Source organism: Phascolarctos cinereus, unplaced genomic scaffold, assembly GCF_003287225.1.
Source record: "Phascolarctos cinereus isolate Bilbo 61053 unplaced genomic scaffold, phaCin_HiC Scaffold_3;HRSCAF=262, whole genome shotgun sequence".
Lineage (NCBI taxonomy): Eukaryota > Metazoa > Chordata > Mammalia > Diprotodontia > Phascolarctidae > Phascolarctos > Phascolarctos cinereus.
In genome coordinates this window covers 155,358,388-155,381,724 of record NW_027555736.1, presented here as the reverse complement: position 1 = coordinate 155,381,724, position 23,337 = coordinate 155,358,388, and the positions used below count along the sequence as shown (strand labels likewise).

Sequence of the window (23,337 nt, the reverse complement as noted above, 5' to 3'; positions counted from 1 at the left end):
TGTGTGTGTGTGTGTGTGTGTGTGTGTGTGTGTGTGTGTGTGTGTGTGTGTGTGTGTGTAAGAGAGAGAGAGAGAAACAGAGACAGACAGAGACAGAGAGACAGAGGGAGAGAGAGTTGCAGAATGGTCTCTGCTCTGTCTCTTCACTCCCCAACTCACAAAACTCTGCCCCTATGTTAAGGTCCATGCATTTTCCACGCTACCCATAAGCAGGTTTCTGTTTTGATGTGGGTATGAAATAAGAAACTAGCTGTGTACCTCTACAAACCAACTGGGAAAACCTTATAAAAAAATTAGTTGACACACGCCCACTTGATAAATAACCCCCATTCCTTGAGAAAGGAGGAGGACAGTGACTAAACTTTGCCCTTGAAAAAGATCACAAGGCCGGGCCACAAGTCCCAGCTAAGACCTTGAAAGCATTAAGAAGGCTTCGCTCTTTCAGATGAGAGAGCTGGGCTGCCCTGGTTTTAGGTTCCTTCTTGCTACATAGATAAATGGCCAAAGGAAACATTATCCATGCAGTTTCACTTCAAAGGGCAAATGGCAACCTTGCGTGCCTTTCAGTCTGGCCAATAACCAAGTGAAAAGTCTAAAATGTACGTGTTTAGGAAAGCGGCTTCACGCCGTTCCAGGCAGGCCTTTCCCAGGCTCTCATACCAGCCCTGTTCCATTTGATGTGCAAATGTTGTGTATGTGGGAGCCTGCATGGCACAGACTGCCTGTCAGCAGCCTGCAATTTTCTCATACAGTCCCCCAAGAGGGTCTCTAGGGAGGGACCGGGCAAAGTCTGGATACTGAACTCAGGGAAGGGGGAGTCAAGGCTTTTGAAGATGAACACTGATTTGCTAACTTGAGACCCTGGGATGTTCTGGCTAGCTGAGAAGATGCACAGTCCCAAGGCAATGGCAGTGGCAAACTGGGGGCATCTGGGTGCAAGATAGGCAAGCGTAAGCTTAAGAAATGGAAGACACCTAAGAGATCATCTTCTCCAACTTCCTCAAGAGGAAAAGAAGACCCAGAGAGACCCCTTCACTGAATCACGCCCATTTAGTCATTCTGCAGCCTTATCCCTTTGGTTGTTTTCTAATAATGAACTATCATATACATCTTCCCTTTAACTTCTAAAGTTACCTCGACTTGAAAATGTCACAGGAAAGAATCAAATTAGTGACAAAACAGGGGTTTTTGAGAGAAGTGTTTTTGAGCACAGCCAGGGGCTGCTCAGAGGGACTTAACACTCTTCTGTTCCTCTCTAGTACACACATACGATGCGCAGATATCTACCTATGTCGTATCTATCTTCTCTTCCTGTTGGACTATAAATTCCACGGGCATGGGAACTGTTTATTACCTAAATTTTGTATTTCCTTCTACTTAGCAGAGTCTTCTGCACCAAAAAAAAAAAAGGTGCCGCCAACTTGTTTATTGAATGAATAGTAAAAGTCTCCCTGGACATCTTGGGGAAGATTTTAGATGTTTTCTGTCCCTGAAGGACTTCAAACGGAGACTGAATGCCATAGTTGGTGTTCCTGTTCTGCTTTGAGTTGGACTAGATGGCCTCTGAATTCTCCTTCAGTTTTGAGATTCTGTATCTGATATTTATGTTTAAAAGATGCCACCATAGCTGATTGGAAAGTGAATATTTCAGACAAATAATCTCATTGGCACAACATCAAACCATCAGCTCGTCTGTCAAATTTAGAAGCATTGGGTTGTGTTGCCACCCAACTCATTCCCTTTTGCCACTATTGTCTATGATGGGAAAGGGGATGTTGTGTGGAAACCAAAGCAATCCTCTCCTGACTTTTCTGCTCCACAATTGAGACTTATAAACAGAGCAATAGAATTATAGAATCTCACAGATAGAAGGGATCTCCTAGGCCACTGAATACAATCCATACCTGAACAGGAAGCCTTCCTGTGGCCTTCCTGACAAGGGGTCATCCAATCTTCACTTGAACAGCTCCACGATAGGGAATTCACATTTTCAAGGTTAGCCCCTGCTACTTTGGGACTACTTCAATCATTAAAGTGGTTTTTTCCCTTTTATAAAGATGAAATATACCTCACTGTAACTTGTACCATAACTTAATTTCAATTTGGTAACCTGAGAACAAGAAGATCAAGTGTAACATTTTTATCCATATGCCAACCCTTCAAGTACTTGAAAGCTATTATATCTTCTCTAAGTTTTCTCTTCTCCAAGCTAAACAGCCCTAACACTTTCCATTCATCCTTATATGGCATACTTTTCAGTTATCTCACTAACCTGGTCGTTTTCTTCCATACACATTCTAGCTTGGCAATGTCTTTTAAGGTGTCATCCACAACTGGACACAATGCTCCAGGGATGGCCTGACCAAAACAGGGTACAACAGGACTCTCTACTCCCTCCTTTAATGAGATAGATTCATATAATAAGGAAGACAGCTAGTTCTTTTGCTCTAGATTTGGTAATTCCCAGCATACTTGAGCTAAGAGATTAACCATAGCACTGTCCCACTGAGGACAGATGGACACCTTATTAGGTAGAAGTACATAAAGGAGTCACCATTCTGTACTGGTATTTCTGAACTAGGATGGCCTATCAGGGGTGGTGAACCTGTGGCTTCAAGGTGGCCGTACTGATCTCTCACTTTTCTGAGCATCTAGAAGAAGTATGGTCTTGTTGTTCAGTCGATCAGTTGTGTCTGATTCTTTGTGACCCCTTGGACCATACCATCCATGAGGTTTTCTTGGTAAAGATACCAGAGTGACCTGCTATTTCCTTCTTCAGTGGATTAAGGCAAACAGAGGTTACACAGGTCACACAGCTAAATAAGTGTCCAAGGCTAGATTTGAACTCAAGACTCTAGGCCTAGAGCTCTATCCATTGCAGGACTTCCAGGAACCAAGATGGTGGAGTAAGCAGTAATTGCTATAATTCTCTCATACTCACCTCCAAACAACCATAAAATAGAGCCCCCAAATAAATCCTGGAACAACAAAACCAGCAAAAAGATAGGGTAAAACAATCTTTTAGCCCAAGAAACTGGGAAAAGCAGCAAGAAAGGTCCATCTCACTAGGGTGAAAAGGGAGCATAGTTCAGGACAGGAAATATCCAAGAAAACCAGTAGTAAGCCCTACCTCAGCAAACCAGTGGGAGATCCTGAGCCCAGTGTGGTGGAGCAGGCAAATGCCAACCTCTGCTGCTGCCAGCTCTGAGAAGCACCATATACTTCAGTAGCCTTGGGCAAATAGACATCCTCCAGCCAGATGAGAAAGCAGCTGGCATGCTTCAGTGTAGCCCTGGGCAAACAGGTATCCCCTGCTTATATCTCAACGGTTTAATGTGTACCAATCTTCACTTCAATTTAAATGAGAAGCCCTTGGAAGTCAAGGATCATGTCCTGTGCTTTTCTCCATCTCTCAGAGTATTTTCACAGTACTAAGCACAGACTAGGGGCTCAGTGTTTGCCTGTTGGTCTTTTATGTTTTTGTGTTTGTTCCCATGAGGTAACCTTCCTAACCCCTGAGGTACAGTGGTAGCTAAAGCAGCATTCATTGAAGAGCATATTACAAATATGTGCAGTTCAGGGGAAGCATCATGACTACTGATTGCCACCCTTAGCCAGTGGTCCAGATTTAAATTCTGAGTTCTCAAAATTTAATTTCAGAATCCAGTAAACGTCTCCAATGAAGAATGATTTCTTCTGCTTATATTCTGTTACAATTAGGGATGCAGATGGTGGCACAGTGGATAGAATGCTCAGATTGGAGTCAGCAAGGCTTGGGCTCATATGCTACCCTGACCCTTACCAGCTGGGTAAATCACCCAAGCATTCTGAGCCTGAGTCGCCTCATTTGTAAAATGAGGATGGTTGACTATATGGTCCATAAGGCCCCCTCCTGTTCTAAATATATGTTCCTGTGGTGTATAAAAAGTTCAAGAGACATAGTTTCTGGGTAATCATTTTATTAATCATGCTAACATGTAATTAATAAAAGGGGTTAGTGGTACTCTCAAATGCCAAAGACTCGCCCATAGGACCCATTTATTGCTTATATGCTCTTGGAAGAGTGGGTGTTCCTGACAGTGGCAGTTGACTCTGATTGATTAACAATTAATGAGAAGAATGAATATTATAATGAGAGGTGGACCTATTGTAATGAGGGGCTGAGGGACTTGACTCTGATCACTTAAGTCTTGGACAAAGAGACTTTTTTCTTAGGTAGACTACTCACACCTAGGGCAATCTGGACAAAAGGGACTCCACCTCTGCTCAATCCTATAATCCCCGTTCTCTTCAACTTCTCTGTTACCTCCTCCTTAATATGTGTAGTTTATGCCTCTATACACTTTAGGATTTATAATGCACTTTGCATATATTGTTTTATTTAATTCTTCTGAGAATCCCCCATGGAATAGGAAGTGTAACTATTGCTTTGCCAACATAGATGAGAAAATGGAGTCTTTGAGAAATAAAGTGACTGGTTTAAGGTCATGCGGCAAATAAATGACAGAGCCAGTCCTCCTCATGCCAGATCTAGTGCTGTCTCCATTGTACCATATTGTCTCTCTTTCTCAAACCTCTCTCTTTCCTTGCCTCCTGTGATACAATTCTCCTCTTATTTTCTTTTACCATATCCTCTCTGCTTTCTTTGTTCATTCTTCTTTCTCCTCAACTCAACAAAAAAACAACAGTACAACAATGGCATGTACACGGTACGTACAACAATAGCACAAGTGAGCACCGGGTTGCAAAATGCCTTGTGTTATTTGATACTGTTTCATACAATCAATTGTCTTCTGCTTGAGAACAGGGATTATATACGTCATACTCCTGTATTCTTGTTATGGTTGATTTGTTTCAGTTGTGTCTGACTCTTCTTGTCCCCACTTGGGGTTTTGTTGGCAAAGATACTAGAATGGTTCACCATTTCCTTCTCCAGCTCATTTTGCAGGGGAGGAAACTGAAGCAAATAGAGTTAAATAACTTGCCCAGGGTCACATAGCTAGTAAGTGTCTGAAGCCAGATTTGAACTCGGGGAGATGACTTTCTGACTCCAGGCCTGGCACTGTATCCACTGCTCATTCTATATAGCTCTATTCTATATAGTTCCATATTCTCCTAACTGAGCCATGTTCTATTTTTTTTTTAAGATGAGCAATAGAAAATTAAACATTCAAGCAACAGTTTAATTTGATTTTTGGTAAGACTAACCTGTATATTTTTGCTTGGTTTTCTACTATTCATAATGCATGGTATAGTTGTCTGTTCATGACTTTAAAAAAATATTAAAAAGAATGTTTGTGACAATACCTGCTCCTAATCCCCTCTTCATTCCCCACTATCCTGGGACTGAGTATCATTTATAAATGGTCCATGCAGCTGACAAATTTGGGCTCTGCCTGGCTATAGGATTTGAAAATGTGTATTCATTCCCTTCAATTGCACTGCAGTTTGTCCATGAAAAAATAACTGGAGTTTGCTCTCATCCTGCCTAAGGGGAACCAAGCCCCCACACACTAATCATAAAGATCAGAGGCTAGGGAATGTGGAGTGCTAAGTTTAAATACAAAGAGTTTACACAAAGAGGCAGTGTGTCCTGATGGTTAGAACACTGGGAAAGTGTTGGTTCAAAGCTTGGGTCTGTCACGACCTTGCAATATCACTTGTAATCATTGAACTCCTCTGTTCTATTATTTCTACGTGGCCAAAGTTTGGAGGATAAGTATCCTCTCCCCCCTTAATTCTCTAGGGATGTGCAAATATTGTGTGAATAGAAGTGAAACACCCTCAACGTGAAAAAGCTCTGGGACTGTCAGAGAAAAGGTGCAGGTATAGACATTTTGAGGGTTAAGAGTAAGTAAGATGCTGTGATAATAGTACTCATGTGTTAGCCATTAGTGACTTATGTAATGTTTCCATCATTACTTTTATGTCAAGTGACATCTCAGTATCTCAGATCTAATATGTATCTTGGTGGGCTCGGGGGAAAGATACATCTTTGACTGGTTTGAACAAATAAGAGGGTCTGGTGGCTTCTTTAAAAAAGGAACCAGCAAACTCCTTCATTCCCTCTTCACATATCCCATTGTCTATGGATTAGATGTACATAGGAAACATTATTTTAAATGATGGCATTTTCCGAAGAGCTTCAAAATAGCAGCTATGTGCCCCCTCTTTCTGAGAGCTTAGTCTTCTGAATACAGGCAGAATGAAGACTAGCCCCAATCTGTCTAGGCTTTAGTGTGCCTTTCTTTAGGACCTGATTTATTCATCTTTGTGCTGTCTCAAGTCCTATACTCGCCCACGAGCAACTTAGCCCCTTAGTGACTCAGTGTCATCCACTCAGAGGGCAAGTCATCAGATGTTTGTATCACTTGACCAGAACTTGAATTGGGATGGGGCAGGTTGAAAGGACGTGTCTTATAGCACCAAAAGGCAGGAATTCCCCTGTAACAACTAGGCTTTGAGACCACAGAGTGAGAAGGCGGCTCTAACTGAGAAGCATGGTCACATTTCTTCATACAGCTGCAATAATATTACAACGCATCTCTGGCCGTTTTCTCCATTCACTTTGGTATACTTTTTAAAAAAATCAAACTAGTGCAAACAACCTCGTAAGTACAATTCTGCTCGTTCTGCCCAGCCCATGTTTACAGGAACTTGACAGTGCTAGAGCCTGACCCACTGATAATTTTAGTTTCATTCATAGTTCAAGTTGAGGCTGAGTTTTGATAGAAAACTTCATAGGAAATATGTCACACAGTTATATCGGTTTGCCACATATAGCCATGCACACAGGAACATATACACTTAAACACACAAAGATAGTACCCATGCACACATATATAAATATACATAAAGCACACACAAACATACAAAGGTACATACACAAAAGTGTATATACATATACACACACACAAGTTCATATATACAAATGCATCAAGATACATATATATACACATATGCATACAATAGATGTATATTGTACAGATATATACACAGCTATGTGTATATGCACACATACACCTATATGTATAATAGTTGTGTATTGTACAAATATATATATACACATATGTGTATGTATAGATATGCATATACGTCTAATAGATGGGTATTATACAGATATGTACACACTTGTGAAAATGAAGTCAGGAAAGAAAGGATCTTGGCAACACTCATAAGTTTCTATAAAAAATAATATATTCCCAACCTTAGTTAATGGTGATTGCAAAGACAGCTGCTGAGCTGAGAAACCAAGCAATGACCCAAACCGACTCAGAATAACATACAGGCACACAAACACAGCCAAATGATCCCAAGGAGTACACAATATAAATGCTTTATTGCTAGCACAGAAGTTTTCTTTTTAAGTAAATTAAAAGAAATAAATCTCCCTTTTCACATTCTCTATCTCAGTTCAAAGACAACAAGTGGATTAGTGGACGTTTTTGCTCAGACATACACTACAGTAGTAGGAAAGCATGACATTCAATTGAAGAACTCAGAAACAGGGTGTTTTGTCTTGGGACCAGGGTTTGTGAATGCACCATCATCTGCAAATAACAGCAAATACAGATGGCCTGAAAATATCCACGAAGAGAGGATAGTTATAAATAGAAGACTGGTATGGTTAGGAAGCTGAAAACTGTTACATAGAAGGATATACATATACATATATATATATATATATATATATATATATATATATATATATATATATATATATATATATATTATATATTATATATATATATATATATATATATCTGCCCATTATTCCACATATTCTAGGCTAGGCTTGGCACTTTTAAATAAATGTTGTTCTTCATCAAGATGACAGATAGGAATGGACGTTTGCAGCTGGTAATGAAGAAGGGGAAAAGAAAGGTTGGAAAGGCAGCTAATACTGTCCACGTAGAACCTGCTGTTACATTAGGAAGTAGGAGGGGAATGGGTATTTCAGAGGGGATAGGAGCACAGCCTTTTTAATGCTTCCCACATTGCAGACCCAAACCTTACTGGAAGGCAAGGTCAAGGGGAAAATGCCAGGGCACAAACCCATTGGGAGTGGTATTGGCAACAATAAGCTGCTGAAGGTGGCATGCTGGAATGTTCAGAAGGGAAACTTTAGGGCTTGGCCACACAACTTGCCAGGTTTGTCTATTTCCAGTGAATCTGGATCATGGCAGGTTTCAATGGACCAAAGTCCCATTTGTTGGATGGGCATCAGGTTGGATGGGCACAGGAGCTGAGGAGCCCGTAGACTCCAAATTTATAGATCATTAATTTTTAAAAACCATTGACACAAAAAAGGGAACTGAATTATTTCTGCTAAGTATCTGATATCTTTTCTTGTACCCCTACACCTTCACGTTATTATTATTTTTGGTGTGGCTTTAAAAAAAATGTTTTTTTTCTTAAAACATCTTAGCCATCTAAGCAAACAAATTCAACAACAGAAAAGAAAAGAACACCAGAAGCTCAGAAGTTGGTGAACTACCCATGCTGCCTGCCCGATTGGCATCTCCCTGATTTCTATCTCTTATTGCATGATGGTTAGAAAGAAAACCAGGGAAAGTCAGGAATATCATGATTTCTGGCTTCTTAATACATCTGCAGTATACCAGCTCTTGGCGTTTCTAGTCTGGTCTGGCTCTAACTAAAACCATTTCATGTTTCACTTTGAAGAAATGGATAACATGAAACGGTAATTTGGCTGCAAAACCTTGGAAAATTGTTCCCGGCCCAAACATCTGCCCCAAATGAGCTCAGCTAAGGAGCTCTTCTTGGGGGAGGGGAAGGTAGTTGGGGGGAGAGAGGGGGGAGAGAAGAGAAGAAAAAGAATGAAGGAAATGAAAAAGATCACCATTCCTCAAGAAGAAAGCCCTTTGGACATCAAATGAAACAGTTCCCCAACTTGACCCCAGGTTCTAGGAAGGGAAGCTGAATGTGTTTGACGCCGTAAGTCTTAACCCTTGTTGTATTTCCCTTCATTATTTGGTAATACTAAAGTGGTTTCTCACAGAATGCCAGTCAACCTGGCACAGTTGGTTTGCTTTATATATGCATTGAATTGCCTGGCATATAGGTTATCATTTAAATTCTTAAATAAAGACTGTGTAACACTTTGTATTCCTGAGTGCTGGGCCTCACAGAGAACATTGAGAGGGCCTGACGCAGGCTGGTTGGCCCCCTTTCTTCCTCGCCCTTCTTAGGAGTTCTTTTGGGGAATCTTTATTGTCACTGTCTTGACTTCTGAGTACTCTCGCAAACCGCATTCTCCCCCTAGAAAAGAGAAAAGAGAGGTCAGATACTAAGGGTCTAGACATTCCAGCAGTTCTTACTCTCTTCGAGGGAGGAGCTTACTAATCCTCCCTAAAACCCATATGTCATTAACCTCGATGTTTCTATATGATGGTTCCTTAGACATCATCATCACACCTTTCCTCTCAGTCAGGCATTCTTAACATAGGGTCTATGAACTCCTCAAAGGATTCATGAATGGATTTCAGGGACTTTGTGAACTCAGATAAGGAGAAAAATATCTTTATTTTCACTACCCTCTAACTAGAATTTGTTGTTTCCTTCAATTATGAATTTAAAAAAATTATCCTGAAAAGGGGTCTGTAAGTTTCACTAGACTCCCAAAGAGACTCATGATACACAAAAAAATGTCCAAATTTCTCCCTGAAGGCAACTCCAAAGATATGATTTCATTGTGTTTCTTTCCTTAATTTAAAAAAAAAAGTTTAGAGAATCATTTATATCTTAACACTTTACTAAAGTAACAAGAAACATAACTCCTATCCTCAGACCTAGAGACTAAGGCCCAGGGAAATGACATCATTAGCTGAATGTCCCATCAGTCAATGCTGAACTTCCAGATATCCAGTTCAGTGTTCTAACTAATACTTCTTTGTGGATAATAGTGCACTTTTCATACCTAAAATACTGCTGCTCTTACCACACTCTGTTGTTCCATACCTTGAGAAACCTATCTTTCATGGCAAAAAGCTATTTTTATCTACTTCTGTCAAGTATTGTATAAAGTGTGCTTTTGATAAAAAATGGATGAGGTTCCCAAGCCAAGACTGGCAAAGCAGAAGCAGTTCTCCGTCCCTTTTCTTGATACATCGTAAGCACTTAATAAACACTTATTAATTATTTGATCAATGGGATGCTTGGAAAGATGACTTCATCAGTGTACGTGCTCCTGCCATTGAGGAAGATGAAGACTCCATTGCATTTTGCTAATTGATGGGGTCAAACAAACACAAAAAAGTCAATGAGTAGCTCACTTGAGTGAAAGTCTTTCTGCCCTGTGTTCTCTTGGTTCTCAGCTGAGTGACCTGCTGGATCTTACCAGGCTGAAGCCTCTCCAGCTTGGTATGACCAACCAGAGCTTGTGATTCATTGGCATAGCCCTCAAAGGCCCAAGAATAACCTCTATATCACAATGAGGTGTCTGAGCAGGACTTTAAGTGTTACACAGATTAAAGGAATAGGAATGAATATCAGAAGGCAGAGCTTGGAAGAGCACAAACTTGAGGCCCAAGTCATCTGAAAGTTCAGTTTATTGGGCAGCAGACATCAACCTTTAATTCATTCATTCATTCATTCACAGTACTCATTGGAAGAGCAAATACTGAAGCTGGAGCTTAAATATCTTGGACGCACACTGAGAAGACAGTACGTATTGGAAAAGACCCTACGTTGGGAAAAATTGAAGGCAAAAGGAAAAGGGAAAGCAGAAGATAAGATAGATAAATAGTGTCACAGAAATAACGAATGTGAACTTGGACAGACTTGGGAGATAGTGGACCATAGAAGGGTCTGGTGTGCTATGGTCCACGGGGTCACAAAGAGTCGGACATGACTGAATGAATGAACAACAACAAAAGACATCAGCCTCACAGAGCTGTTGGGGAATCAAGGAAGAGTGAGCAAATAAAAGAAGGTAAGGGGACAAGCATTGTAACTCTCTCCCTGGGAGTATCTGGGTTTCCTTTCCCTTCTTTCTGCTGTCCAGTTCATACAGATCTCTAATATCAATCAACAAGTACTAATTAAGTTCCTACTAATTAAGTTCCTATCTGGTGATGCAGTAGAAAGAGTGCTGGGCCCAGAGTCAGGAAGCTTCATCTTCTTTGGGTTCAAATCTGGCCTCAGACACTTACTAGCTGTGTGACCCAGAGCAAGTCACTTAACACTGTTTGCCTCAGTTTCCTCATCTGTAAAATGAGCTGGAGAAGGAAATGAGAAATCACTCCAATATCTTTTCCAAGAAAACCCCAAAAGGGGTTACAAAGAGTCAGACAGGACTGAAACAACTGAATAATAACACGTTCCAGGACCCATGCTAGATGCTAGGAATACAAAGTCAAAGAATGAAATAATCCATAGCCACAAATGATAGATAGATAGATGATAGATGATAGGTAAATAGATGATAGATAAATAGATAGATAGATAGATAGATAGATAGATAGATAGATAGATAGATAGATAGATGATAGTTTATAGGTGATATATAGATAGATGATAGATAGATGAAAGGTAAATAGATGGTAGATAGATAGACAGATGGATGATAGATTTATAGATGATAGATAAATAGATAGATAGATGATAGATGATAGGTAAATAGATGATAGATAGATGATAGATAAATAGATAGATAGATGATAGGTAAATAGATGATAGATAGATAGATAGATAGATAGATAGATAGATAGATAGATAGATAAATAGATATCTGTTGTCTCCCTCATGTAAGCTCTTTGTGAGTAGGGATTATTTCATTCATCTACATATCTTTGTATATGTAACTATATGCATATGTAGCATAAATATAAAATTAATAGAGACAAATATGTACAAAGTAGTTAAATACAAGGTAGTTTGAGAAGAAAGATATTAGTAGTTGAGAGGATCAGGTGAGCTCTCCCAGACAATTAGCTCCATGTGATGACCATTTCTGGAAGATGTGCAGATGACAAACTTTCCAGAAAGGAAAACATGCCCTTCTTAGGAGTTCATTATGAGAATATTTACTGTTACAGCCTTCACTTCTGAGAACTAAGTATTCTTCTGAGTACCCTGCAGCAACATGCTGCAACCAGAATATGGAAATATTTTGGTGTGTCATCAAGACTGGTTGCTGTATCTCTCTCTTTTTCTTCTTTTGCCTAACTGTCCTGACACTGTTTTCCCCCTCTCTCTTTCCTCATTATCTTAGGTAAGCATGGCCCAATATTTAGGGCACTGGACTCAAAATCAGAAGACTTGGGTTCAAATCTCACCTCAGATACTAACTATATGACCCTGAGCAAGTAACTTCACTGCTCTGTGTCTCAGTTTCCTCAATTGTAAAATGAGGGGATTGGACTCTAAGAGCCCTGCTTGCTTTAAATCTGTGGTTCTATATTCTTTTAAAGGCTCATCCCTTCTCCCTTCTATATGACGGAGCCCCTATCTCCTCAGCAACCATAGCTACTGAAGTCCTGAAAATTCTCAACACCAAAGTCCTCAGCCGTTTGAAATGGTTCAACATCTTAAACAGATATGGTTCCATCAGTGGAAATGATACTACCATCTGCTTTGTTGCTGCACCTCTAAGGACCACTGGGCCTTTCTATCTGACTTGTAGCCAATACCAACTACCTATATATGTTGTAGCCTGCATTAGAATGTGATCTCCTGGACAGTAGGGAATCTCTTGCTTTTGTATTCACTATATCCAGTGCTTTGCACATGGAAAACAATAAGTTTTTTTCACTCATTTATTCATTCATTCACTCATTCACTCATTCATTCATTCATTCATATTTTGATTAAAATGGGACATTTACTTTAAACAGTCTAACCTGAGTGAGCAGCCATGTTACCTGAACTCTCTCTACTGGAATCCATTACCCATCCAAACTTTGGATTCTTTGGATATGGAGGATAACTGAGTTACGTGAACCTCTTGGTTATCAGACCATGCATGGGCAACTATCTGGGCCTCTGTTTCCTCAACAGAAAACAAGGGTCTTGAATGGGATGATTTCCAAGGTTTTCTCAACTTCCTTGAAAGTAGGGTTAATTTCCTTATTTGTATCTCTAATCCTTGGCGTAATAAGTGCTTAATAAATGCCCGTTAATTGACTGACATCCTAGTATTCTATGAATTGTTCTGAAGAAAGAGCTGGAAAAGACTTGTGTCAGAATGGCATTGCTTATGCACATCACTATCTATTGTCCTAGAAGTGGACAGTGAAAATTTAGGGCAGACTTATTCACTTAACCTGCTCGCTCATTAGTGCTGTCCAGGCTGGGAGACAGATTATTATGCGCTCAGCTCTGGCTCCGTTTGGACTCTTTCCTGCCCTCAGGCCATTGTGAATATGCCTCACCATCATGGACATCATGTGCCTGTTTAGAGCTAGGCCACTCCCTTCTTATTTCCTGATTTTTGCACGCACTTGGGGCAGATCCCTGCACTGTGCTCTCCTCTCTCTGTCAGTGTCTTAATCCAGTCTCTATGAAGCCTAAAGGAGGCTAATAAGGCCGTTTGTCTTGATAGAAATTTGGTTTTGAGTTTGACCATTACATTCCCATCACATGTGAACTGTATCAAAGCAAACCCAAACCAAACAAAAAGCATTCACCTCAGAAAACAACACTGTGGTTCTTCAGAGCTCCTACAGCTGTTATCTCTGGCATGGTTTTTCAGATACAGTCTTGTTTGGAGAAGGGGTTAGACTAATCTCTAACATTAAAATAATCGCTGGCCCAAGTATCTAGATATGAGTGGAATCACACAGTGGGTCTGAATCAGCTGTTCTTGACCTAGCGTCTGTGAACTTTCAAAAATATCTATTTTGTTGGTTGTATTTCAAAATAATTGGTTTCCCTTTTCTTTTATGTATTTAAAACCATTATTCTGAGGCTTCACCAGACTGTTAAAGGATCTATGTCACAAAAAAGTTAAGAATCCCTGAACCAAATACATGCTAGTAACAATTATAATATTTTATTATTATTGTAGCTAGATAGTTAGAATTTATGTAATGTTTTAAGCTTTGCAAAGCTGAAAACATAGCTTTACATAGGTTAATCTCATTTGATTTTTCGTTTGTTTGGCAATGGGGTTAAGTGATTTGCCCAGGGTCACACAGCTAGTAAGTGTCAAGTGTCTAAGGCCGGTCCTCCTGATTCCAGGGCCGGTCTCTATCCACTGTACCACCTAGCTGCCCAAATCATTTGGTCGTTTTGAAATAAAAAACTTACATAGCATAGTGGAAGGAGCACTGGATTAGGAATCAGAAAACTTAGGTGAAATGTGATTCTCTAACTATGTGACCTTACTGAAGTTAGTAAACTTTTCTGGGCTTCAGTTCTATTATCCTTAAAATGTAGGGATTGAAACAGAGCTTTGTCTAGGGTCCCTTATGGTTCTAGCATTCCATGATTATTTGGACTAGTTTATTATGTGGTTTCCTCATTTCGTTCTAAGCTCTGTATCTTCCAAATCCACTTCAATATTCTAATATTTCAAGAATCTATGACTTCACTGGGACGGGTGTTTCCTCCAACATTACACATTGCAACTCTTCCAAACCTCAACTGACGGTTTTCAAGAGTTGTTAGGAAGGGGGGAAAAAATCATCCCTTTATGGCCAGCTTTCTGGTAATGAGCCTCTATGAGTTTAAGTAGGCAGGTCCTTGACTATAAGACACAGAGTCTGTCAATGGACCAGTCGATACTTGAAACCTTTCCAACTGAGAAGAAATGGATTCTTGCTAGACTTGAATCGCCACAGAATTTAAATAGACAATGAATTTCTCCCAAGGAATTCTAGCTTTCTGTTTAAGAGTAAGTTTTTGGCCAGGAGTGGTGGCTCATGCCCATGGCTCCTGCAACTGAAATGAACCGTGAATGGCCACAGCACTTGTGCACCATAGGCATAACTTTTGAGAACCCAGGCAAATACTGAAGCTGAAGCTTAAATATTTTGGACACACACTGAGAAGACAGGACATATTGGAAAAGACCCTATGTTGGGAAAAATTGAAGGCAAAAGGAAAAGGGAACAGCAGAAGATGAGATAGATAAATAGCATCACAGAAATAACGAATGTGAACTTGGACAGACTTGGGAGATAATGGACCATAGAAGGGTCTGGTGGAGGAAGACTTCAGAGGCGCAAACTCATTGATCCATAGACGGTGGGAGGGGTAAGAGAAAGAGTTCAAAATGACTATTGGATTGACGGTTTGGGGGCTTTGATATCACGGCACAATAATATAAAAGCTCGTATTTATATAGTATTTTAAGGTTTACAAAACGCTGTCCTTACAATAGAGAGTCGTTGAAGTAAGAATTATCATATTTTACTCTCCTTATTTTGCAGATGAAGACATTAAGGCAAACAGAGGTTAGGAACTTGCACAGGGTCACACAACCAGCAAATGTCTATGGACAGATTTGAACTCAGATCTTCCTGACTCCAGGTACAGTGCTCTATCTAGAGTGCCACCTGGTCACCTCCTGTAAGATAGGAGTCCTAATATTTTATTATCCTATTTCACAGTGGAGAAAACAGAAGCTCAGCAAAATTAAGTAACCTACCCAAGGTCACACAGCTATAATGTGATAGAGCCAGGATTCTAATCCAGTTCTCCTGACTCCAAGTTCCATTACAGTCTAGGGGTTCTTAATCTGCAGTTTGTGGTTTTTAAAAAAAAAATTATTTTTGCTAATTGTATTTCAATGTCATTGGTTTTCTTTGTAACTCCATGTATTTTATGCATTTAAAAACATTCTGAGGAGTCCACAGGCTTCACTGTTAAAGGGTTCCAGGACACAAAAAAAGTTAGAAAATTTTGCACTATACTGTGTCTGCAAAAGCTAAATGAAGTGGAAGGCTGAGGCAATTAATCAGATTAACCAAATACATACTCTCGCTTCTGTGTTTCTGTCTTTTTTTCTCTCCGTATTTCTCTGTCTCTCTCCTTTCTGTTTGTTTCTGCCTGTCTCTGTCTCTGTCTCTCTGTCTCTCTCTCTATCTGTTTTTACTGACTCTATCTTACCCAGGCCAGAAATTGTAGTAGCCACTCATGGCCAGCCCCAATACTAATCAGCAAAGAAGCTTTAACATGGTCTGTTTTTCCAACCTGAACTCGTTTGGCTCTCCTCAGGCAGCCTTGTGGGCCTCAGGTCCTGGGGGTTCCCCATATTAGTGCCAAACTAAATATGGACACCCTATAAACTTTATTCTTACTACAACTCAAAAATCCTAATTTCAAGGAATCTACCAGTTCCAGGCTCCCAAGTAGTTCCTAATACAGGCATGAGCTACCATTCCTGGCCAAAACCTTGCTCTTAAGGGAAAGTTTCCTTAAGAGAAATTCACTGTCTGGTTAAATTCTGTGGTAATACAAGTCTAGCAGGAGTCCATCACTATGAGAAGGCAAACACATGGCTAGTGACCTTCTCCAAAAGGGAAGTCTTCATAGGGAGGCCTTCACGATTACTCAAAGGCCAAAATTATATTTAGAGCCCAAATGTCCTGCTTCTCACCCCAGTCCTGATTGTATGTGCTATGATGAGTCAATCTTGGTATTAAGTTACCAGAGACTTAGGTAGATACAACTCTATTTAACTGCTTTTTAACTGCTTTTCAGAAGCCAAGTCAGGATTTTGTCAGAAAGCCATTTTCACACTATAGACTTGAAGTAAGTGTCCAATTCCCCTTTGTGTGTACTTGCCACTCTGTTTTATCTCCACTAAAATTACTTTCATAATGCATCTCATTTTCAAACTGTGGCTCATTAGTTTTTAAACTGTCAAGACATACTTCCAGCATGGTATGGTGGGTAAAAAAAAAAAGCATCAAAGTTAGAATCATAAGATCTTGTTTTGAAGTCTGATTCTGTCACCTAGGTGACTTTCCTCAAGTTATTCTACCCCACTGAGCCTCAGTTTCTTCATCTGCAAAATAAGGGCTTTAGACTAGATCAGAGGTGTGAAACATGCAGCCTGTAGCTGATGTGGCCTGAATCAGATTAAAATGTGATTGGGAAATACTTAATAAAATAAATAAAAAATACAATAAAGCATTTTTTTAAAATTACATTTTAAATTAAGTCAATATGAGGCACACAGGGATCCTTATGTATGGGTAAATAGCCCTTGTTTCTTTTAAGTTTGGCACCATTGAACTAGATGACTTATTGGTCATTATATATATCATCATATAGGCTCCTTCCAATCCTAGATTCTATGCTCTTAGGATGTTCTCTCCTCTTTAATCTACGGCAAAAATTCTGCAATATTTTCCTCCTCCAGTATGCATCCAAGACTGTGTTAACAGAAGTAAAAGAAGGTTGAGAGGTGTTCAGGCAATGAATTGCCAGGTCGACATATCTGGAAAACGATGTCTAATTTAGACCTCAAAAGTTGGGGGCCACGTTATCAGAAACCTATAGAGGGTAACTCTCAATAGGTTTATGTTGGGTTGGGAGAATTCATTGTTTCTCTATCACTAATCTTGTGTAGGAGTAAAATAGTTCTTTAAGCAAGAGAACCAGGAGTGGTGGAAAGCACAGCTGAATTTGGCATCAGAGGGACGGGGTTTGAATCCCAGCACTTCTACTCACTGTCTGTGTGACCTTGGACAATCCATTTAACTTCTCTGTACCTCAGTTTCCTCTTCTGTCAAATAAAGTGGTTGGCTTAGATAACCTCTAAGGTCCTTTCCAGCTCTAAATCCTATAGTTCATTGCTATGTTACATGTTAGAGATAGATAGAGATGTGTTATGGCCAACAGATGTATGGCAGTTGCTGGAAACAGGATAGCAGTTCTGTCCTGGAGATGAGGCGATAGGCTCAGTTCTGGAGTTGCATCTAAGAGAGATGGCCAGATAGAATCCTTTCTTGGGTGCTTCCTACCACACCGGGTAGAACCAGGCTCATTTTTCCAGTATGGGTCAGGGCTGGGATGGGAGCACAACAAAAGACGTAACAATCTAAGCTGCAGCAGTGAAAAAAAAATTCCTACTAACTTCCCTCTAAGAACAAGGTTTGGATTTTTTTTTAAAGTTGAATTATCTGGATAATTGCCTCAACCTTCCCCTCCATTTGGCTCGTGTAAACATAGTCTTGGATTGTTTCTACATGATGTCAAAACAAAAATTTTAGTCAATTAACTGGTTGTTTTGTTGACATGGTACCAAAAAAACTGAGCCAACTGCTTTATTTATTTATTTATGTTACTGAATTAACTGGTTTCAACTGTAAGATGTGATATGATAACAACCCTGGCTGCTATGACCTCGTAAGAAGGCTACCTGGAGTCTGTAAATTTCTTTCTTTCTTTTTTTTTTTTGATAACTGTATTCAATATAATTGGTTTAATTTCCAATCCTACATATTTTATTTTAAGCATTTAGAAATATTCCTGGATTTAAGACATTTCCAAAGGCCTCATGATGGAAAATGCTATCCACATCCAAAGAAAGAACTATGGAGTTTGAATGCAGATCAAAGCATACTATTTGCTTTTTTTTTCTTCTATTGTGTTTTATTTCCTCTTTCTGGTAGTTCCTCCTATTGTTCTATGGTTCTAATTCTTACTTACAACATCACTAATGTGAAAATATGTTTAATAGAAATGTATATGTATAGCCTATATCAGATTGCATGCCGTCTTGGGGAGGGAGATGGGGAGGGAGGGGGAGAAAAATTTAAAACTCAAAAGCTTATGGAAGTAATTGTTGATAATCAAAAATAAATTAATTTAAAAGAAATAAAAAGAAATATTCCTGGATCCATTAGCTTCACTAGAAAGAGTTTCAGGAATGCTCATTAATCTTTGGACCACACTGAGAATCACAGGTATGGTAGTGGATAGAGTGCTGATATTGGAGTCAGGAAGAAGTTAAGTTTGGTTCTTCCCTCAGATACTTAACTGTGTGACTAGGCAAATCACTTAAATTCTCTGTGACCCAGTTACATTGGGACATATATCTAGACCTAGAATGGGGCAGTGAGGTGACTCGGTGGATAGAATTCCAATCCTGAGCCTGAGTCAGGAAGACCTGAGTTCAAATCTGAACTCAGACACTTACTAGCTTGCTCTGTGACTCTGGGAAAGTCACTTAATCCCTGTTTACCTTAATCCACTGGGGAAAGAAATGGCAAACCACTTCAATATCTTTGCCAAGAAAACCCCATGGACAGGATCATGAGAGACAACTGGACTGAACGACAACAATGGAAGATGAAAGTGATCATGAGAATGATAATTAAATTATTATTTGAATGGCTAAGACTTTCTTGCTACTGATAATCACAAAACCTTCTTATAAATTTTGAAAGTGAATAGCAAAATACTTACATTTCCCGCCCATTTCCAGACATCTTGAATCCCCCAAAGGGACTTTGGGCATTTAAGGCGTTGTAACAATTGATCCTGAATTAAGAAAAGGTGAGAAATCGTCAGTGGAATCTCCTTAATAGGGAAAAAAGGCAATGGGCTAGTTACTCTTATAAAAAGAAAATGCATTTTTAATAAGTAAAGAAAAATGATATGATTTAAATTTAATTAGATTTCCTGATTTAATCCAATTTAATTTAATTTAACAAACACTAAGTACTTAGCACTGGGGATGCTCGGTGGCCCACTGAATAGAGTGCCAGACATGAAATCAAGAAGACTCATCTTCCTGAGTTCAAATCTGGTCTCAAACACTTGTTGCATTGGACAAGTTCATTTAACCCTATGTGCCTCAATTTCCTCATCTGTAAAATGAACTGGAGAAGGAAATGGCAGACCACTCCAGTATCTTTGCCAAGAAAATCCCACAAAGGCTCACAAAGAATTAGACAGGACTGGACAAAAATGAGGATAAAAAGACAAAAGTTTAAAAATCTCTGCCCTCTGAGAGCTTATATTCTACTAAGGGCATACAACCTGTACATAGATAAGTATATAGGAAGTAATTTCAACGGGGAGAAGAGTACTAACAACCAGAGGAATTAAGGAACGCTTTGGGTAGGAGGTGCACGCTTGAGTTAGATGAAATTGCAAACACAAGGTACAGGACGTTTTGACTGAAATAGAAAATTCATGAAAGGATAGTAATATGAAATAGGAATGGAAATGTGGGTAGGAACCAGATTGTGGAAGGGTTGAAATGCTGAGAATGTTACTTTATCCTAGAAGCAACAGGTAGCTACTGAAGGTTTTTGAGTAAGGATGTAGATCATTGACATGAAGGAGCCACCCAGATATACAAAGGAACAGAAGTAGAAGATAGAGTGCTGGATTGCCTTTCTTCCTTTCCATCCCATTTGAAGAGTGTTGGCATGACGAGGTTATTTCTGCAGGCAGTTAGTGCCAGTTCTACCCACTAAAGCAGAGACTTGGAGAGAGAAAAAAAGGGAAAGACTCACCAAACAGTCCCAGCCTGCATCGCTGCTGACACTGTGAGTGCTTTGTTGATATCATTTGTAAAAACAGCAGCGACGAGTCCAAGGTCAGAATTGTTGGCTCGCTCTATAACTTCGTCCACAGTCTTAAACCTCAGGATTTCCTGAACTGGCCCAAAAATCTGCAACAAGGATGAAATGTTTTGCATTAAGCCACTTAAAGTGATTTTGTGATGGCTTTGCCACTATTTTGCCTGTTACCCCTCTCCATTTATTGATTTCATATATGTGTGTGTGTGTGTGTGTACACATATACACACATACGTATAGTGTATCACATGTATATGTATCACATAGATTGCATACATGTTTGTACATATGCATATATGTGTGTACACATATACACACATACATATAGTGTATCACATGTATATGTATCACATAGATTGCATACATGTTTGTACATATGCATATGTGTGTGTGTGTAATCAATAATATAAAGGTATAATCAATACCCTTTATTGATTCCCTTAATAAAACTTAATTCCAGCAGCACCGTACAACAAAATATTCTAAACTTTCTAAGAACAAAATCAAATAAATAGATTGACTCTGATGTTTGCATAACATTCAGAGTCTGGTTCCCTTGAACACTGGAGGGCATGTATGCCTTAGCACACGCACAAGTGTGTTTCTGCATGTATGCGCACGTCTTCACGTATGTAGAAGACATGCTCTCACGTTGTACTAAGGACCTCTCCAGCTCGAAAATTCTGGGATTGTCAAGCTGGGAAACCTCCATGTTACATATCTGAAGAAGAAACAGAGGACTAAATGAAGAAGTGGTTGATCCATTCCTGAGCAGGGAGATGCATTCTTTGCTTCCCCTCTCTACACAGAGAGGAGCCTTGATTCCTGACCTATAGGCTGGAAAATTAGTACAATGTCAGGGCAGATTGATATATGAGAAAGAATGATAGTCTTGGAGCCTAGAATATATCACATCTATACTTGGAATCTCTGTGACTATGGACACTATAAATCTGTTTCTTCTTCTGTAATACAGGGAAAACAATAACTATAGTAAGGCACAAATAATATATGCAAAGCATTTTGCAACATTAAAGCATTATATTCATATCTGTTATTATGAAAATGGGTAAATTGACATTTGCATTACAAATCATGGCAGGGTTATTGTGGGAAAAGTAGCAAACCTTAAAGTGTTTATGTAAATATGAGTTATGAAAAGTTAACTACCATAAGAAGATTATTATGGAAAACAAAGACCACAATTATTTGGTTTGCTCCATGGGATTCTATCTCATCTACCCATCTCACAGCTAATTCCTTTTCTTTGGTTTCCAAACTATTTGTATTTGGAATGGCAGAGCATTTGTATTTGTATTACTTAAGCTATTTAAAAAAAAATAATAAATCCAGGAAATACAACTTCTCAGACTTTCTGCTAACGCACTCCAGAATGCAACCCTAGGGAAATCTCTGACTCTCTTAACTGAGATATTGGGTACCTCTTCCTTGGCAATCCGCATGTCATCAGTAACATTGGAAAACACAGTGGGCTCAATGAAAAAGCCTTTTCGGCCTAGGCCTTTGCCTCCACATTCCAGCTTGGCCCCCTCTGCCACGCCACTCTGGATGAGCTCAAGGATCTTGTTGTACTGTTTCTTGTCGATCTGCAAAAAGAAATTACCTTGTCAACATAAGTAAGAAAGTCTGCTATGAAGATGGAAATGGATAAATGAGTGTGGTATCAATCAATCAGTTGACAAGTATGTATTAAGCACATTCTATGTGCTAAATACTCTGCTGGATGCTAGCGATATAAAGACAGAAATGAAACAGTCCTTATCCTTACGTAGTTTATATTCTATTGAGGAAATAAGTGTGTGTGTGTGTGTGTGTGTGTGTGTGTGTGTATCTGTGTGTATGTATATGTATGTATATAGGTATGTGTGTATACATATATCTATATGTGTCAATATACATGCACAGATGTGCATTTGTGTATACATGTGTAGATATCTATCTATATATATATATGTGTGTGTGTGTATCCGTATACATATATGTGTGTGTTTTGAGGATTATCACTCAAGCAGTACAGACCTTAAGTGAATGTGAAATATCTATTCCTCAGTTTCACAAGTCTCCCCAGAGTTTTTATCTCCAGAGAGAGTATAACAGAAATGAGAGATGATCATTTATATTTTGATTATGTGCTAATGAATTCTTACAAGTTGTGTGTTTCAAGCATTTCTTTTTTGGAAGGAAGAATAAATAGCTGCCTTGTACTTGATATTCACTACTTTGTATGTTGAATAAGTTCTCTAGAAAACACCTTGTTTGCCCCTTTTGGGGAGACCCTTCACAAGTCAAATCTGTGTTTTATTTGCATTTTATTTAAGAGCTCATCCTTATTTCCCAGTGGAAGCAAAATGACAAAGAAAAGAGCCTAAAACCCCCTATTTGGAGTCTGGGTCCACTAGAAATGGATCTGGGTACATTTGGATATAAAGCTAGGATCCCTTTGGGATGGAGGAGGAGAGGCAGGATCAAGGCTATAATACAAACAGTAAGTATAATCAAGATAAATACAAAGGATTTGGGGGGGGGAGGTGAGGGGATACTGACAGCTGGAGGATCAGGAAAGGCATCCTATGAAAAGTTCCTTCATTTGTACTTTTTTAAGTTCTTGGCTTTATGTCTAGGAACTGAGGTACCGTATGGCTTTGAAAATAACGGCCACCAGCAACATCCCTTATAATCATGAGTAGTGGCCCTAAATAGGAGGGAGGCAGGCTGCTAGATTGAAAGGTGGCTAACTTACCCACTTAGGTCATTTACATGAAGAATAAGAAATCAAAATCAAATCAGTCTTATGGAAAGTGCACTGCTT

At 39.3% G+C, this 23,337-nt stretch overlaps 1 protein-coding gene across 2 annotated transcripts in view; it reads right to left on the bottom strand.

Moving 5' to 3' along the window:
* Positions 1–8,418: 8,418 nt before the first annotated feature.
* ALDH1A2 (aldehyde dehydrogenase 1 family member A2) overlaps positions 8,419–23,337 on the bottom strand; it is a 110,740-nt gene continuing 95,821 nt past the window's right edge. For both annotated transcript variants that reach the window (XM_020981778.2, XM_020981767.2), the window contains 4 exons: positions 21,950–22,114; positions 20,442–20,599; positions 19,384–19,458; positions 8,419–9,281 (listed from right to left, as the gene is read on the bottom strand). In XM_020981778.2, coding sequence (XP_020837437.1) covers positions 9,209–9,281; positions 19,384–19,458; positions 20,442–20,599; positions 21,950–22,114 — 471 coding nt within the window. In that variant the 3' untranslated portion in view covers positions 8,419–9,208. The remainder of the gene's footprint in view (positions 9,282–19,383; positions 19,459–20,441; positions 20,600–21,949; positions 22,115–23,337) is intronic.